At 48.2% G+C, this 15,101-nt stretch overlaps 1 protein-coding gene across 1 annotated transcript in view; it reads left to right on the plus strand.

Moving 5' to 3' along the window:
* The window catches only part of SCD5 (stearoyl-CoA desaturase 5), a 26,601-nt gene continuing 11,500 nt past the window's right edge, over nt 1-15,101 (plus strand). The window contains exon 1 of the mRNA XM_074540847.1: nt 1-190. Coding sequence (XP_074396948.1) covers nt 1-190 — 190 coding nt within the window. The remainder of the gene's footprint in view (nt 191-15,101) is intronic.

Below are 15,101 nucleotides of genomic sequence, written 5' to 3' on the forward strand. Positions count from 1 at the left end.
ATGGCCGCGCCACGGAGGGCGGCCGGCGGCGAGGCGGGCACGGCGGACACCGCGGACACGGCGGGCTCGGCGGGCCCCGGAGGGCAGGCCATCGTCTGGCGCAACGTGGTGCTGATGGGGCTGCTGCACCTGGGCGCCGTGTACGCGCTGAGCCTGGTGCCGCGGGCGCACATCCTCACCCTGCTCTGGGGTGAGTGCCGGGGGCGCCACAGGTGGGGCGGGGGGCGGCGGGCACCGCTCGGTTTCCCCGGTCCGTGCCCCGTTTGTGGCTTTTGTTCCCGAGGCCCCCCCGGCCGCTCCCGGGATGCCAGCGCCGCGCCGGGCCCTCGGTTGCTGTAGAAACAGGAGGCGCTCTGCCTCCGGTTGCGTTTATCTGGTTTTTTTAGTTAAAAAAGCCCAGCCAAGCGCTGGTGTTTCGGTGTAAAGGTCTGAGGGAGGACGCGCTGGCCGTCCCCTTGCTGTTTCACCGTGTTACTTTCTGAACACCCGCGGGTTTCTGCTCCTCGTTTGTTTCTTGCGGAAGGTGATGACAAATTTTCATTAGGGAAGATGTGAAAGTCGAGTAAGTGCTGTAAGGTGCTGGCTCAGATGCGATAAGCCGGGCTGTGCTTTCTGAGGGGAGATGGCTTGCAGCGTCTGTTCTGCTCGCCGTGAGAAGCCAAGGATTCGGTGTGGGGAAGGGAATATGAAATACAGCTTCTTTTCTTCCATCCCACAGTGGTGAGGTCCTCTTTTCTCCACAGAAGAACGGTGCCGGGAGAAAATGCTACATAGAAGCACTGCAGTATTGTGCGAGGCTTGTCAGGGTTTGTGAGACCAAATAGATGGTGAATGTCAGCGTCACTGTTCATCAGGCAGAACCCTGTATTGATTGTTTCACATGAATCTCGGTGGTCAAGAGGGTAAAAACTTGAGTGCTGCTTACAGCTGATGCAATTTCTTGGATAAATACCTGCTTTGAGGTAAGTGGAGGATGTAACAGCCTGGGATTCTTTTATGCAGAGGAAAGAAGGGTCTCTGCTGCAGGAACTCACAGACATGGAATTTGGGTTGGTAGGCTGCCATCATTGCTGTCGAGGTGACTCTTCAGAAGCCCCAGTTAAATGCTTTAGAAGTCAGGCTTATTCCTTCTGTTTGGAGAAGTCCTAAAGCTCTTTTTCACGGGTTCAGCTTTTGATATTCAGTCTTAAACACTGAGAAATTGCCAGCATTGCTGCTTGCAGTTGGGAAATGAATCTTTTCCTCAGTTACCCTCCTCAGTTTCTGGAGGGTACCTGCATTTGACTGGCAGCCTGGTTTGCACAATCCCCCCTGGCTTGCTCATCACCAGAAGTGGTTGTGTTTTGCATAGTTTCCTTCTGCAAGCACTACTCCTCTCTCCTTCCTATTCCTGCTTGTGTTCAGGCTGATTTCATAGTTTATCTTGGCCACAGCTGTGCGATCAGGGAGACCAGGAGAGCCTGTGGGAGCTGTGTGGCTGGAATGCACAGCCTGTGGTCTGCTTTCAACCCTTTTAGGTCCTGTTGTGTGCACGCAGGTGGGCTTGCTTTTTCTGTTTTGCCTTTCCAAGAAGACAATTTGAAATCCTCTCTGATTTCACTGTGCTTAATTACAAAAATCCCTCTGAGGCTAGAGGCAAAGGATGGAATTACCAATTCAGCCCTCCATCCTCCGAGGTATTTTTTCCTGCTGGAGATTAAACAGATGCTACATAATAAACAGTTCTCAGCGACTTTGCAGCTTAATGCCTTTCCTTCTGAAAGTGAGATCCTCTCATTTCTTGACATAATTATTTTTAACAGCCACCCTAGAGCAGACCACAGAGTTTTTACAGGAGTTTGGTAGGTGTTTTTTACAGGGGCTCCACAGCAGGGAGTGAGAGCGCTGGCTCCAGCTGTCCTGGACACTGCATGCCACTCTCACATCTGGCTGCTGCCACCTCAGAGGTGCTGAGCAACGTGAAAATACACACTCTCCTGCAGAATGTGTCAGACAAATTAGCTTGCTGCCACGCTGGTGACCTGTTTCTGGGATCCCTCTGAGCCACACAGGGCAGATCAAAAAGGGTGGCTGTTGCTGAAGTTGACACACGCACCTCGCTCCAGTGTGGCAGGAGCCAACCAGTGAAGTGTTGGGAGGAAGAGGTGTCAATCAGAGGTGTCCCTCGCCCTCCCCAGTTCTCCACATCTCCTTCCCCGTGCAGATCAGCTGTGAGACTGCCTTTCTGTGGGCGCTGGCTGCCAGCCAGCCTTCGGAGCCGGGCTGGCAAACTTGGATGGCGGCATGGGAGTAGTGTCAGGTAGTGCAGGGATGTGTGTACGCTGAAGGATGCAGATGGAGGAGCTGCAGCCTTCCATGCATCCCTCTGTGGTTTTCTTCCTCTTCCCAAGCTTCCCTGGCACTCAGGAAGCTTCCCAGTGATCCTGTGCAAGCCACTGTGTGTTTCCCACCACTGGTCCCCCATGGACAAGCTGCAGGAACAAGTGTGCTGGGGGTGGGATGCCAGTGCTGGCTGTGACCTCCCTGGTGTCTGGCAGGAAGCCACAGCTTCCCATGACTCACCACTGCCTGCCTGCCTTCTTACCTTCTTCTCCCCCAAGACATCCACCTCCTGTCGTGTTCTCCCCTGAGGGAGGCCAGGTACAAACCCTCCCTCTTCCTTTCCTCCTTCCCTTCCCACCCCCGGGGGCAGGCAGCTGCTGCAGCACGGATGGCAGAGTGGAGCTGAAATGCCACTGTGCCACCTAGCAAACAGCTGCTCAGGCCAAGCTGCCTGCTCAGCAGGGCTCATTTCCATTGGTAATTTATTGACATTTGTCCAGCTGTACATAATAGACAATGGGAGAGCGCTGCCAAGGAAGGCTCAGCTGGTTGTTTACCCTGGATTATCTGTGCTCCTCTGTTCCCGCTGCCTCTCGCACCAGCACCCCGAGCTGCAGCTTCCCACACCCCACGTGGAGCTGGGGCTGCACCAGGGATCCCAAACAGCACTCTGGGGGCTGCAGAACTGGGGATGTGGATGCTGCAGAACCGGGAATTGGGTTATCTTTCAAGGGATGTACAGATAAGCTGGTTGAAACACAGGCTTTCAGGGCCATCCCAGTGTCTCTGTGGAATTTGATTTCAGTCCAAGCTGAACAAAAACAATGAAATTACTCATGTCAGAATTTTCCATGAGCTGGGAGCTGCCCTGACCCGAGAGGCAGCAGATGGTGTGTGCAAGGCATGGAGCAGCCCTGGGCTGTGCCCGTGGGACAGCCATGGAACCTGCTGAGTGGATGTGGAATGTCCCCTGCTGTGCAGCTTGGGCTCGCTGGGAGCTCCCTTGCCTTGCTCTCTGCCAGCCTGACCTGTGGTTTGCTGTGGAGAGGACCCTGCTGCCTTCTCCCTGGTGCTCAGCACCACGGGGGTTTGAAGGGGAGGCATCACCATCCTCCCAGGGGGAACTGAGCAGGGTGGGAGCAGCTCACTGCTGGTGGGGCTGGCATGGAGATTTTCCAGAAAGGAATTTGTGCAGAGAGGTGCTTGTGGCCAGCTGGGGCTGTGGCTCACTGATGTCCTCTTTTGGGCTGGCCATGCTGCACCACCTTCCAGAGGTCACCTACGACAGTAACGTGCCATTAAATGAGGCTTCTTATCCAGGAGCCTCCTTGCTCCAGCCAGCTCCACCCTGTGGCAGTCCCAGGGAGCTTTATCTGTTGGATTTAGGAAAGCAAACTAAAAAACTCTGAAATCTTTGTACAGAGGGAAGGACCAGCATGTTTCACTGCAGGGCCCAATGCTGACAGCTGCTCACAGTTTCTTTTGGTGGGCTCATGGTAATTTCTTAAAGACTCCATCTGGGGCATGACGTGATTGTCTCGGATTTTGTTTGGAAAAAGGTTCTTTTTAGTCTTTGCAGAGGGCTTGTGAGGAAGCACTTGAAGTAGCCAAATTAATTGTAGGAAACAGAGCTGCTGCACAAGAGATTAAGCTGTTTACCTGCTTTAAAACCTTTCATTCCAGGCTGCTGAAACACCTTTAAAAACCTGCACAAGCATGGCCACCCAGAAATCCCAAATCACCTGGATGTGTTTGGCAGAGCTGCGTGAGGGAGAAGTGGATGTCACACCCTGCTGTGCCTTGCCAGAGCCTGGGCTTGGCAAGGAGCATGGCCTTGCCCTAATGGTGCTCATGTGGGAAGGGAGCCTTGTTGCTGTTGTTTTAGCAGCATTTAGGAGATGTTTAGTGCTCCTGAGAGCTCCAGATTGTTCATGTTCAGCTGTGGTGAGCCCTTTGCCATGGTTATCCCCAGCTTTCCCCTGTGCACGAGTGCTGGGAGAGCAGACAGAGCAGCAGCGCTGCCCAGCTGCACCCTTGCTGAGATCCAGGCTGCTCCAGGCAAGAGTCTGGATCCCACCTGGGATGCCTGGATCCCTTCAACAAAAGGGATTAAAGCAATTGTGGTCTCAGCACTCGGGGTTATCCCCTCTTTCTCAGGCTGCTGGTGGGCAGCACGCCTGTGTAACGAGGCACAGGTTGCTGTTGTGCACTGCAGATGCAAGTTTTATTGGTCCTGCATGATTCCAGAGTCTTGGATATTCTTGAGTGCCACCTGCTGGCTTTCTGGTTATTAACTGGCTTTAGTGCCAAACCATTCCTATGCACGGCCAGACAGCTGTAAATAAAATATCCTAGCCCCAGGGAAGTTCCCCTTGGCACCTCTGTGGATGGATGAAGGAAAGTGAAAATATTGTCTTTGTTTCACACCCAGGGAAATGGAGACATTTGATGGAAACTTCTCTGTCACTCCTGCTGCCACTCTTGAGAGTGTTTATGCTCCTCTGTGGCCTGGATGGTGGTTGTGCTCAGGTGATTGCTGTAGGTGAGGTTTGGGTCAGAAATGGTGAACAAAGGCATTTATCTTGGATTCTTTGTGGGAAGAGCTTAATGAACAGAAGGACCTTTTTTCACCTTGATCCCCATGGTGATCTCCTGCTTGCTGGCTCCCAGGACAGTCCCAGCCACGAGCAGAGAGCAGCTCTGGGAGGTTTCTGTGGAATGCAGGAGTCTGGCCTTGTTGTCCGTCAGCCCCCAGCTCCACCAGGCTTTCAGCAGTTTGAGACAGCAGCTGCTCCACTAGATCATGAGGTGGAGCATCCAAATGTTAATTGCATCTCTGAGGTGCACCTCTGCCCAGGAGAATAGCCCTGCTTGTCTCCAGAGAGGTTTTGGGCTGGCTTTTTACTCCCCTGGCCCATTTGAAAGTGTACTTACACAGCTGTCACTCTGAATAGCCAAATTCTTGGCTTCTTCCTTCCCTCCTGGCATCAAGAGCTGAACTCCCATTATCTCTGAGAAGAACAAAGTATTTTCTCAAACAGTGGTTCTCTCCTTAAAAATGGCATGAGCCCCGAATCTGGGGCTGGCTGTAACACCTCTGGAATTGATCTGAGCTCCATGGCCATGGTAAAAGTGGGAACACACCCTCACATAGTGCACAGATAGGACAGCATCACAGAATCACTTGGGTTGGAAAAGGCCTCTAAGATCATCAAAACCAATCATTAACCTACACTGCCAAGTCCACAGCTAAACCATGTCCCTAAGTACCACAACTGTGCATCTTTTGAATCCACCCAGGGATGGAGACTACACCCCTTCCCTGGGCAGCCTGTTCATGGAACAGGTATGGATGGATACAGTCACAGAGTGTTCCTGGGTCTGTTCCAGCATCCTGCTCTGAGGGGATCTCCTGCTGAGGACACTCCTGCCTGTTGGATGTTGTTTAACTCCTCTCTGGTTTAACTGTTGCTGGAGTGGTTCCTTAGGGCCTTGTCTGTCAGAGTGTACAGCTGTAAGTATGTGTTTTTGTTCCTTATCCTGATTTTCTGGTGCTCCTGTGTTGTTTCCCTCTGTCCTGTGTGCATCACATCACTGTGAGCACAGGAACAGAGGGAAAATTCCATGTGTGTGCTGAGCCCTGGGTGTGTGTGATGGTCCATTGTGGTGTGTTCACAGGGGTCCTAGGATGAGAGAAGAGGCAAGGATCTGACTCCATGTTTCAGAAGGTTCATTTATTATTTTATGATATATATTATATTAAAACTATACTAAAAGAATAGAAGAAAGGATTTCATCAGAAGGCTTGCAAGCAAAGGAAAAAGAACGGAATAATAAAATCTTGTGACTGACTGAGACAGTCCGAGCCAGCTGACTGTGATTGGCCACTAATTAGAAACAACCACATGAGACCAATCACAGATCCACCTGTTGTATTCCACAGCAGCAGGTAATCATTGTTTACATTTTGTTCCTGAGGCCTCATGGCTTCTCAGGAGAAAAAATCCTAGCAAAAGGATTTTTCATAAAATGTGTCTGTGACAGTCCTTTGGCCCCGTTGCTCTCAGGAGGGGGTTCAGGGCACTCCTGAGGAGTTCCTACAGTGGGAATGGATGAGTGAACAGTAAAGCTGTGTGTGCTTGATATTGAGATGTTCACCCAGCACAAAGCACTGCTGGGCTGCTCTGACCAGCCAAGCCACAAGAACTTCAAGCACTCTTTCCCTTTGATCTGTGTGCTGAGGACAGAGATGACAGCTGGATCCAGCAAAGGTAGAAATCCCTGTCTGAATTTGGCAGGATTGTTGGCATTTGGGCTGCCCCCTGGTATTGTGGGCTTGGGAGAGGCATCCTTGTGAAGAAGCCCCTTGAAGGTTTGCTGGTACTCCCAGAGCTGGCTGTGGGAAACACACAAAAGCCCAGCCAAAGGCCACAAACACATAAAGTGCCTTCTTTTGCCATGGTCCTCCAGTCCCTGAGCTGGGGCAGGCTGCTCTGGGGAGTCACCAGGGATTTCTGGCTCTAGCTTTTTATCTTTGGTTCCATGTGCAGGTGGGGCTGGTAGAATAGAGGCTCTGAGGAGTTTCAGTGGATGAGTCAGGATGGACTTGTCTGCAGGAGAAGTCTCAGGGGGCTTACTGCGCTGAATTTAGTGTGGTTCCTCATCTCTGCCACTGCACCTACCCTCCCTGCAGTCACAGCTGCACTTGTAACTAACACCGATGTTAGAATTGAAGCCAAGCAATTTCTTGTAATCAGATTTTATTTTTACCGTGTAGGTCAACAATAAAATGTGCTGCCCCAGTGGAGAGTGAAACATTAACAATTACTGTGCTAAGTAAAGCAAAGCTGGTGTGAAACAGAGGAGAAGGCTGTTTGTGATGCCGGCATGGGGAATTGTGTGCCTGCCATCCCTCTTGGTCCTCAGCAGGAGGGGATAGGGATTTCTGGAGGATGTTTCTCCAGACATTTTTGGACAGTGGTGTCTCAGATGATGTTCTGAGTGCTCGAGCTCTCTGGAGGAGCAGAGCTGGGCTGGGGGAGGGCTGTTTGTGCTGGAGGGACACAGTGAGCAGTCACTGGGGCAGTGTGGGGAGCAGTCACCTGGTGAGTGCCCCTGGGGAGCATCATCCTGCCCACACACAAGGTCTCCTCCTCTGTCCTGGCACCATCCTCAACCTGACAGCTCTGGCTAACTGACCTGTTGGGTGCAGGGGGCTTGTGCATTCTGATTTTGATTAAATTTACCACTTGCAGCCCAGCTCTGAGGCTAAAACTGCCAGGAGGGAAAGTTGGAAGAGGCCATTTTTTGTAACAGGTTTTGCTCTGAGCTCTGTTTGGTTTTGGAAGGGGGAGGAAGAGGTACAGCAGCTGATAGCATACAAGTGGAGCAGGCACAAAACAGCTAGGCAAGGTGCAGTGATACAGAAGGAAACATCATCTGGACTGTGAAGCCCTGGAAAGTCAAACCCATCAGATCTCTGCTGTGGTGGTCACAGGGAGGGCACTGGGTCAGAGCAGGGCATTCCCCTGTCATGTACCTGGTTCTGCACAGGGTCAGCTTTGGCTTTGTCCCTTTTTGGACAGGGATGTTAAGCAATAACTAAGCAATAACTAAACAATAACTAAACAATAACTAAACCTTCTTCCTCAGGGCAGAGCTGCCTGCTGAACGCAAGGCTCTGGGGTGCTGTGCTAATGCCTTAACCATGCTATTTTTTTACTTTGTCCCTGAAAAAAAGAGGTAAAATTGGCATTTATTATGTCTTGGCAGAATTTATAGAGCACTTAAAACCCAGCAGAGCCCGAGTCAGTGTGTGGATTGAGGACAGCAGTGAGGTCACTAGGAGAGGAGTGAAATCTGCCCGTGGTTTTGTGATGACGCAGGACCCAGCTGAGCTGAGACAGGCTACACATAAGCATCAAAAATTTCAGAGAAGCCAAAGCATCTTCCAGCCTTTTCTTTTGATCTAAAAATATATGCAAGCTGTTCGACATCTTAAGGCAATCTTCAGCTGCTGGTGAGTTCAGGGAATCTGTATTTCCTTCCTAGGGGAGTTCTGGCATTGGCTGCAATAATTGCTGTCAGCCACGATTTCCATTGCTCTGTTGGCTCTATTTGTGTCACATTGGCTGCAGCTGTCAATATGAACATTTCTGCTATTCCAACTGGAATAAAGTCTTTTGTATACTCAGCCAAAAGTGCTGGCTGTGGGGAATGTTCCTGAAAATGCATACTCAGGCATGTGCACCCAGGCAGAGGCAGCCTGGATTTCATGAGCTGGTGGTGGCAGGGCCAAGGGGATGTGATAGATGGCTTCTCCTGGAGCTCCACCACGGTACAGAGGGGCAGCAGCAGGGCATCATCAGAAATCATCTTCTGTGCAGCTCTGAAACTCTGCTTCCCCTTTGCCTTTGATGTGCTTCCTCTTATCTCTGTCTCTCTTGGCTCAATTTAGAGTAGCTCAGAGGATGTGTAGATCTAATTTTAGATGAAACTTTCTTGCCTGGGATTTTGCATGTGTGCTCTCCACAGGGAAGCACGGCTCCCCGTGAGAGCTGGCATGACCTGTATGGTGGGCGGCCCAGGAAATTGGGGCTGCTGCATGCCAGTGCTTTTTAATTCTCATTTGCTCACTTGAATCCAGCCCAAGGAACTTTGGATGGCAGCCTTGGATAGTTAGCAGGGCTCAGTGAGCAGAGGGTTGGCTAGCAGAGCAGTGTTTCCATCCCAGAGACCCCAGGGCCAGAGCACTAATGCAGCATCACTTCTTGGCGTGATTTAGGGACTGTGGTGGAAATTTCTTCCTCCTTAATAAATATAGTTCCAGGTTAGGAAATAAGGCTTTTTTTTAGCATTATGCTGCAAGTTAAATGATATGTTACTGCTGCCTGGTGTGTCTTTACTGTGGAGGAAGAGATCTCCAAGATTTCCCTGGAGTTTAGCAGTACAGATGTGTCCTGGGGTCTTGATACCTAATCTGCATCTAAGAATGCTGATGGTGACCCTGCCCTCCCACTGGTGCAGTGTGTGACATCAACCAGCACTTTTAACCGAGGTGTTTGGAAAGACTGCTGCCCTGATTTGGGGTAGGAAAACTTTCCATTCTGAGGGCAGACATGGCATTTTAAGAAAGTGGATTCCCAAACTTGACATTATCTAATGAAAACATAAAAGAGCATAGGAGACACCACAAAATTGGCAGCTGCATTTCTGGTCTGAGCCCTGATGTTGAATGAGAAGAGGATCTTCTGCCTCTGTCTGTGTGTGTGGTGAAGTGGAGGATCTCTTAGGAGTTCAGAAGAGACCAGGCATGGTGCAGCTGCTGAAATGGGTGGCAGCGCTGCCCTGAATTTCAGAGGGAATGAAGTTAGGCACCACTGGAAATACTTTCCCTGGTTTGGTGATATTAGCCCTAAATCTGTCACTGAATAACAGCAAAATCCAAGTTAGGAGGAGAAGGCAGATACAGGATATGCAGATGTAATTTAAGTTTTAGAAAGGAAAAAATCATCACTGGAAGTTACAGGAGTGTTCCATATTTGTGGCAGTCAGTCAGCTTTGCATGTTTATGCTTGAGCAACTTGCTGTTTGTATGTCTCATGCAGTTCTTGCAGCATAATGGAAGATTTTGGGTTTGACTCATTGGGTTAGTAAAATTCCCTAACAAGCAATTTTTTTCTGATTGAATAAGCACAGGTTGCTAGTGTGGAAACAGACAAAAGTTTCATGTCCATTCCTGTAATTTTTAATCCTCAAATAGTTTGGTTTTTTTTTTTTTTAATACAAGTGAGTCAAGTTGTGTTATCCTTTTACATACAGGGGAGAAAAATGGCCTGTGCTAAGATGAAAATTTCTCAGCAGCTTGCTTGAGACTTTGCTGGCTACTGTGGAGAGAGAATTTCCACCAAATGGTGTCATGTCACAAGATGTCTCCATCATGAACAGCATTTTAAGGTCAGCTGTCTCCAGCTGCCCTCTTGTTGAAGAGGTAACAGATGTCTACAGGTGAAGCACAGCCCTTGCATTTATTAATTTTGATTCCCCAAGCAAAAGATGTGCTTCCTTTGCCATTAGTGTGATTAGAATTCACATCTGAGGAAATTACTCCCTCCTGTATCCAGGGGATCTTGCCTGCTGCTCCTTGACCTGCTGGAGACACAGAGTGTGTTTGTAAAAATGTATAAGCCTTTTCTGAATGTGGCTTCAGGCTGGGCCTGGGAATGTGTCAGACCTTCTAGTCTGAGCAGTGCTGTGAGTGTCCTGACCCAGCAGTGGGATCTCCATCAGAGCAGAGTGCTGTGTGCTTCTGAAACATCCCCAGAAAGATGGCAGTAGAAGAGCTAAAGTTTTTCCAAAATAGCACCTGGAGTGTGCAGACACTGCTGAAGGAGCAGCTCCCTGAGCACGTACAAAATAATGCTGTGGGCTGGTTGTGAGCAGCCCTTTGCTTCAGGGAGCTGGCAGCAGCCAGCACAGGAGTAAATGGGGCTGATGCCCTCAGAGCAAGACATCAAACCAGGGCCCTGACCCTTGGTGGCATCCTGACCCAAGGTCTGTCACCCTGCTGGTCAGAGCAAGTGTGATAACAATTCTGGGACAGCCTCCAGTAATTACTTGCCTTGGTAATTACTTTTCATGTACTCTGTGCAAAATGTCACCTCTTGAAGTCCACACCACTTGAAGTGTGCAAGCAGTGCTAGTGCAACAATAGCTGGCCTGTGTGGTCTTTTTTTTTTTTTTTCTTTTTTTCCTTTTTAATTAGTGTTTTAATTCTTCTTTAATTCAGTCTCCACTGCATAGCAACTGCCCTTGCCCCTGTCAGAAGAACATATGTGGCTAGGTGAGCCACTGCTCTGATCTCACAAAGCCTGCCATCTCTCTTGTTTAAAGGAGTGAGCCCTTTCCCCCACATGTTTTTCTCCATTGTTGGTACTGGAGAGACTGGGAATTTCTTCCCAGCTTGCTGGCATTGATGTAGTACTCCCCAGTCCTGGCTGATGTAAGATGTGTCATCACTTGACTTAAAACCAAATCTGCTCCAGAAAAAAGTTTCTTACATGCTGTGACATGCAAACAGGCTCAAAGCTTCACAGCAGCTGCCTGGTCCCTAAGTGTGTACCGAAAATAGGGCTGTGGTGGGCTCTGTGTGTGGAACCCCTCACAGAGAGCCAAGTGTGAGGATGGTGGCAGAGCAGTCACCTTGCTGTGGTTGTTCAAGCCCCTGTGAAGGGACTGGGAGTCACATGGGAGAGAGATGCCTGCAGTGAGTCTGGCAAGGGCTGATTCGCTGCCCTGCTCCAGCCCTGCTGGCCCTCTGTGCCTGCCATCCACACAGGGATCAGAGCCACTGGTGTGAGCTGGTGCCAGGCTCTGTGTGCTGCCACCCCATGGGAGCAGCTCTGTGACATTATTGTGTATTTTAAAGATGGTTTGTGTCTTGACAGTAGTGCTATTGTGAAAGTGCAGTTGATTTTGTTTCACTGCTCCTGTTTTCCTGTCTGATGTACGGTCCCTCTGAGATAATTGTGATTTGCTCCGTCTAGCAGGGTTGTGTTTGACATTGGTAATGTGGGGATAGTTGCTATCCCACAGTGTCTCCTTGTCATCTGTGCTGAACAAGGATGTTCAGTCATCTTCTCGCTTTCAGGAGCAAGAATTGTCTGTTCAGATATGCAGAGTGGAACCCAGTGTTTGCTGAGCATCTTCTTTTGGTTGATTTAGGTTTTTTTAATAACAAGATAAAAGTCAAAATCAATCTGTAATGTGCTGGATTCACAAACAATAAATACATAAATATCTAATGTTCAGGTTTCAGAAACAGAAGTTGTTCTAATTTTGATATTTAGCATAAAACAGAATTGAAATTTTTAGGTGGTGAGGTCTGCTGCAATTTAAGCAACCACTAAGATCAGAGGATGATTTCCTGATGCCTGTAAAGTAGATACAGGCTGTGGTAACATCTCCCCTATCTTCATAGGAAGCCATTTCCCTGGATACTGAGATTTTTGGAAGAGTTTGGCACTGGGCTTAGTAAAACTTTTCCAGAAATCCAGCTATGGGCATAATGAGTTGTTCTGAAAAAGGTGGCTCAAATGCTTGATGTTGTTGATTTGCCATCCATTTTTAAATTATTTAGCTGGTGTAGTTTTCATGGCTTCTGTCTGACAGTGAGATGATACCTCTGTGCCTGCTGTTCAAAATCACACTGATGTCGTGCTGCCTTATCATATGGCCCACTGGGAATATTTTATGAACTGTTGGTGATCTTCCTTTCAGGCTCCTGCTTCCCCAAGCTTCTCATCCTCCTCACAGATCCCTGTCTCCAATTACTGCTCCCCAAACTACATGACTTGCTTTGTCTTTACTTTGAGCCCTTCTTTCCCTCTTTCTGCATGGATCCTTCCTTGTTTTTTTAGCTCTCTCACTGCTGCTCCAAATATAGCATCATCCACTGTTGTAATTAGTATGCTGTTTGCCTTTGTTTCAGGTCATTAATAAGAATGTTGAATACAAATCTTCTGCCTATTGATTCTGGCATGTTCCCATAAATAGCAGCTGTGCACAGGCAGTGTGTTGGAAGCCTAGCAACCCTCCAGCTCCCTGCCTGCACGGTGCCTTAACCTCCTGTGCCTTGTCTCTCTTGCATCCTCTCCCTGTCCCCGTGCTCTGGGTCTCTCTTTTGTCCTTTTGCACTGCTTTACCTGCTGGTTTCTCTTCCCTCTCTTCCTCCTTGTTCCCTCTTTTAAGTGGTTCTCCCTCTGCTCCAGTTCTGAATTGTTTTGCTTATGCTGTGCTCTGTCAAGTGAGCTGATTGGAAATGCTCCTGTCTAGTCCTTAGCAGAGCATGCAGAGGACACATCTGGCTATTTTACCATTTTCCTCTTTGTACATTAGGTATCCCACTAAATTAAAAAGAAATACAACATTAATTGTTTGAAATCCAGGTTGTGAACTGGTACTTTTCTTGTGGCTTTATTTTTTTTCCCCTTTTTTTCTGCCATAAGTATTATTTACTGTTTATTACTTGGGAAACCCATTTAGCTACATTTCTGAGAGGGTGTTTTCACTATAAGGAGGAATTGCTGTTAACTGGCTGCTTTGCTCCACATTGCAATCCTTCTGTGTTTCACTGACATGTTCACCCCCTACACACACTCCTATCCCCAGAAATGGGACAGGAAGCAAGCAGAATCTTCTCATACAGATACTGTAGCTGTGCATTATTAATATATAATCAAATAGTTGGTAGTCTGATTTTTTGTTTGAGATCCTAATTTATTCTGCAAAGGAGAGCTTGAGACCTGTTCCTTACATGGCAAATATTTGTCATCTTGGCTATTTATACATTGGATCAAATATTAATTTTGGGCACCTTAATTGCTGTAAGAATCACAAAACTTGCTATCACCAAGCAGTGCATTTGTCTGACAGGATTTTTTTTCTGCTCCGCCACTGAACCTCCTGAGTAATTTTGTTTGTTTGTTTCTGGGGATGTTTCAGCCCTCGGGATTTATATTGAGAAGATTCCTGCTCTTGTGATTCCTCCTCTGCAAAGCCAAAAAATAGGCATGGTGCGTGGGTATGAGCCCCAGCTGTTCCCTTGATCACTTGAGCACTGCAGGAGTGGGCTGGGGCTGGCAAGTCCCTGGGGGCTGGAAAGGGCCACAGAGGCTTCTTGTCCCTGGTTGTGTTCAGTGCAGATATTCCATGTGGTCTGTTAGCTACCACACAGCCTCCTTCTTACACAGGACAGAGAAGGGAGGTGAAATCAACCCTCATGTCACTTGTCTCACTTTGCCCATTGATCTTTCATTCTTGTTTTAAGCAATCATTCATGATTAAGATGGATGGCTGCCCTTGAGAAGCACTTGGTCAATTAAATGATGTGTTGCTGTGAAGCATGAAAAAAGCCCCCTTGTGCTTTAAAGGAAGCAAAGAAACTGCTGAAGATGGGAGATTTCAGCCCATGACTAGCAGGAGGTTAAAATCATAAAACCCACAGAAAATATGTTCTTGTAGTGATTCAGGACTCTAACCTTAATATTTTTATGTTAGCTGGATAATGTCAGTATTCTGTGTGTCACAGATCTGTTCCCACAATCACAGTCATTTGAGTGATTTGGAAGGCTTTATTTAGTGATGTTTCTGCACAGCTCAACATCACACACAGCAAATGGTGGGATAGGTTTTCCCTAATTTCATACAAGTCCCAAGTCCTTGCTCTAGCAAAGCATATGCAAGAACTGCAACTCTGCAGTGGAGACTGGAGTGTGAGGAGTTGTGATGCCAGCATTTTAATGATCTGAGAGTAATCTGTAGATTCAGCAATGTCTACAGATAATGTGCAGAGAGAATGCATGACTTTAGTTCATTCCTGTAGCTCTCTTCAGGTAAGTACAAGTTTTAATTTCATTATAGACTTCAATGGACTCAGCATAACTGCACAAATGAGCCTTTTCTAGGAGTACCATGGGCACTCAGCCTGCTGAAAATCAGAATTGTCTCTTCAGTGATGGCACCCAAAACAGGTTTTAGAGAGACATCATCTTCACTGGGACCATTCTGACTCCAGCTGTCTGCTGCATCTTGTGAGAAAGGCTTTGGTTTGCTGTACAGGAGATGACAGGGATTTTGGCCATACACATAATGGCAAGCAGTTTGGGTAAATCTGTTTTTGATGGATCCACCAGCAGAATGGGAAAAGTCCATTTGCTTCTTCAGTCTGCAGGGGTGATAGTCAACATGAAATATGGTTGCTGTTATTTTCCCAAATATCT

Source organism: Zonotrichia albicollis, chromosome 5 (assembly GCF_047830755.1).
Source record: "Zonotrichia albicollis isolate bZonAlb1 chromosome 5, bZonAlb1.hap1, whole genome shotgun sequence".
Taxonomy (NCBI): Eukaryota; Metazoa; Chordata; class Aves; order Passeriformes; family Passerellidae; genus Zonotrichia; species Zonotrichia albicollis.